The 3,812-nt window shown below is 35.8% G+C and overlaps 1 protein-coding gene across 1 annotated transcript in view; it reads right to left on the bottom strand.

The window, feature by feature from the left end:
- The window catches only part of LOC107035956 (hemicentin-1), a 222,807-nt gene that overhangs the window by 59,100 nt on the left and 159,895 nt on the right, over positions 1–3,812 (bottom strand). Inside the window, exon 8 of the mRNA XM_015253624.2 lies at positions 3,272–3,416. Coding sequence (XP_015109110.2) covers positions 3,272–3,416 — 145 coding nt within the window. The remainder of the gene's footprint in view (positions 1–3,271; positions 3,417–3,812) is intronic.

The following is a 3,812-nucleotide window of genomic DNA, read 5'->3' as shown; positions in this document are numbered from 1 at the left end:
GGGGGGGGGGGGGGGGGGGGGTCGCCAGTGTATTAGTGCGCCATAAGAAAACCACGACGGCGCACGCACACTACTACAAAATAGTGAAAAGTGGGGAACCGTGATCCACGGCAATGGGTTTTAGCCCATCATCGCCATTTAACGACTTCACTACTGAATTATAGAATATCTTCTGTTGAATATTTTAATGGAATTGGCCAAAGACAACTAGAAATATCAATAGAAATCCAATAGAATTGTCTAGCGAATTCGCTAGGTTTTTATATGAAACTTGTTCATACCTGGTAATTGGGTCAGTACATTTAAATTTAGGGGACAACGTGAATATCGTCTAATTAGAATGGGAGGGCCACAATTTTTGTAGACATGGTCCTAATGCAAAGCATTGCATGTGTAAAAAAAATTAAAGGGACTCTATTGTGTGTGATACGTTACTTCGTCGAGAAAATGTAGTATTCCTATGTTAATTTTCAAAGATATGAACAAAATAATCCCCAACTCCATTCGGTACAGATTCCGTTTTACTATTCCCTCACTGAATAAAATAACACCAGTTAATTAATGAATACTCTGAAAAACTATTCGCTTCCTCCGGAAAATTTCAATATTTTCCTCCTCAATAATCACGAAAAAAAGCCCAGGGGGAAATTGAAATGTATGCAGAAGAGAAGATAAACTGAATGCATAAAAAAATGAATACAAAATGAGGAAAAAAAACGGAAAAAAGTAAGTGAAAAACTTTAGGATTAAAAAATACCAGCGATCCGTACACTAGTCATTAATTCTCGAGGCGTGGAAATTCGTTGGCAGTTGGAAATATATACTCCACCCGCCCTTCCCCACGACGCCAACAACCGTAAACGCATATTCCCGCGAATCCATATACAAACACATCGAAAAATCCTTAACACCTTTTTCTACCTCCACTTATTCATTCTCAGCACGTGAAATGAAGCCATAACCTGGGTTTGTACATGTACCCATAGGGCGTAAAGTTTATGAGAGTTGGCCTGGGACGAATGTACTTCTTCAGTGATAAATTTTCGGCTCTCGATAAAGGTTGACTTCAGTGTTTGGGCCTACGTGCGAGAGAACTAGGGGAAAAGGGAATTTTAGTAGACATTCACTGGGTGGAGAGGAGTTAAGAACTGGAAATAAAAAATATCTGAGGCTGCGAGAGGTCGTAAGGAGCTGAGGATGAAGGAGTCATAGAGATTTGTGAAATGATAAGGTGAGAGGGAAGAGAGGAATTGTTCATTAGACCATTTTTACGACTCTATGATCATAATCATGAAGACAGGATACTTATTTAATGGAATGAGTGAACGTATATTTGAGCTAAAATTGAATTTTTAAAAAATATATCGTTATGGGAGCTAAGTTACTCTATATCTTCATGCGACATTCATCCGATCACAACTAACTCACTCTTCCGTCGCTCATTGGGGCAAATACTCTTTTCGTTGTCTATTTCAAATATATCACGCGCCGAAAAATTTCCATTCTATTGGATTTCTGTTGAACTTTCTATTAGTTTTTGGTTATTTCTATTAGTTAGAATATTCAATAGAAACAGACAATAGAATTCAATTTTTTTATATAACTTATTCTCTTCAGGTATTTTCTATAGAATTTCCTCGGTTCAAATTTTCTCTTTCTTTTCCTCTTAGAAAAAAAATCAAACAAAAAAACGTGGAAAATTTGAGCCGACGGAATTCTATAGACAATATCTCAGTAGAATAAGCTGTATAGAAAAATCGAATTCTTTTTACCTTCTTTACAGAATATTCGCTATGGAACATTTCAATAGAAGCGGCAAAAGAATAATAGAATATTTAATAGAAATACAATAGAATTATCTAAAAAATTCGCTAGGCTCTTCTATTAAAATTTGTCGTCCGTGATTCTATCACTCGCCCTTATTCTCAACCAATACACGTTTGTTCCAAAAAATGAACTCAGTTTTCGTCACACAGGCCACACTCGTTCAGCCAAGAAACTCTCAAAAACTAAACACGACCGTAATAAAACTTCAAGTCATTTGTTGGTAGAGATGGCTGTTTTAATATCAGTAGCGGAGTGGTAAAACGGTTTAAAGTAGCTCTACCCTTACGATAAATTCAAAGATTATTGAAAACTGCAAAAAAATTGCAGAAAACTCGATTGAATTCGGAATTCTATTTTTTTCCTCAATTTAGTTGTCGTTTTGGTTTTTCAAAGAAGAGATGTTTAAAAATCAGGATTTAACCCAGTGTCTTATGTGAAAATCAACATTTCCATTGTAATCAAAGATTAAAATCTGAATTTTTTTCATTAGATGTGAAAAAATCAAGAATTTTTTTGACACCTCACAAAAAATAATCCACCGTTTTGCAAATAAGTTTTATTATTTATTTATAAGAGGGAAATGTTTGAAAAAATATCAATATTTTGCGAAATTTAATTTAGATAATACTGACTGGGTATGAATTTGTTCAAATTTTTTCCATGCAATTTAGATGAAAAATTTAAAAACTGAAAATATCCCAAAGTACAGCATAGCCCGGCCGAAGGGTAGAGCTATACTTTAAATCGAATTCAATCACACTGAGAGGAATTTCAATGGTAATTTCAGGTTCAAGGGAATTGTCAAAAAAAAATAGTTTCGGTACCACAATAAATATTGTAGATTCAACTATTATATTAAAGTGAAAATTACATCATAATGTTGATGACACGATTTGACATAGTAAATGGAACGATGAATCCTAATTTAATCAACAAAGTTTATTGTTACTGTAAATATAATTTCTTTGACAATTCCCTTGTAGTTAAAATCACCACTGAAATTTTTCTCAGTGCATGCTCTGCCTATTTTTTTCAATATTGTAATTGCCAAAGTGGAATGGGAATTACGCATTCAAGACACAAAAATTTATGCCTAAAAATCCTCCGATAATGCAAGTCAGCCCTCAATGAAAAACCATCCACTGATCCTCCGTTCATCATAAAATAATGTCTCCCACCCTCATCATTTTCCGAGAGAAGAAACGATTGTAGCATCGAGTGACATTCAGTATCAATCGTACTTCTATGAATTCCACTTTGATCGACTTTACGGTTGAATTGATTTAATTCAATGGGTCCTCTTCCAGACCTCTCCCCCGATCCATCAGCTCCCCCAAAAGCCAAGTGGAACGACTCGAAACGTTATTCAGAATTGCTCAACAAAAGAGGGACAATAAATTCACAGGCGATATTGAACGCGAATAAATAGAAATGAGAGACTCACATACGACGTCGAGGATCCATGAAGTTTCTAGGTAGAGGCCTGTCACGTTTGGATTTTCGGCTCTGCATGTCACCGATTTGCGATTGTCGTCGACACTCGGTGAAAATTCCACCCTGCTGATTGTACGATTCTGACTTCTTTCCTCCTGGAAAAAAAAAATGTATTATTCATCATTCCATATCAAATTATGCTATTATATTAAATTTATAATCACGTACGAAAAAATTTCATGGAAAAACTTAGCGAATTGGTCAGACAATGCTATTGCATTTCTGTTGAACTTTCTACTAGTTTTCGGTTATTTCTATTAGTTAACATATTCAATAGAAACTGTTCGTATCATTTTCGTCATCAGCATCACCCTTATTATCTGAATCTGAATTTGCATTCCTGCAAGTGCGAAATAGTTATTTGTGTCACAAGGCTCGTAAGTGGAGGTTTGCGATGAGTGCTGCTAACTCACACGAATCGCAAACCGACACTACGGACCGAGTGGCACATACTATTTTTTGTCATGAATGCCCGGGGGTGTGGGGGGGGG

The sequence above is a fragment of the Diachasma alloeum genome, unplaced genomic scaffold (genome assembly GCF_001412515.2).
Source record: "Diachasma alloeum isolate Michigan unplaced genomic scaffold, Dall2.0 Dall_scaffold_00203, whole genome shotgun sequence".
NCBI lineage: Eukaryota > Metazoa > Arthropoda > Insecta > Hymenoptera > Braconidae > Diachasma > Diachasma alloeum.
This window is presented reverse-complemented; position numbering and strand designations above follow the sequence as displayed.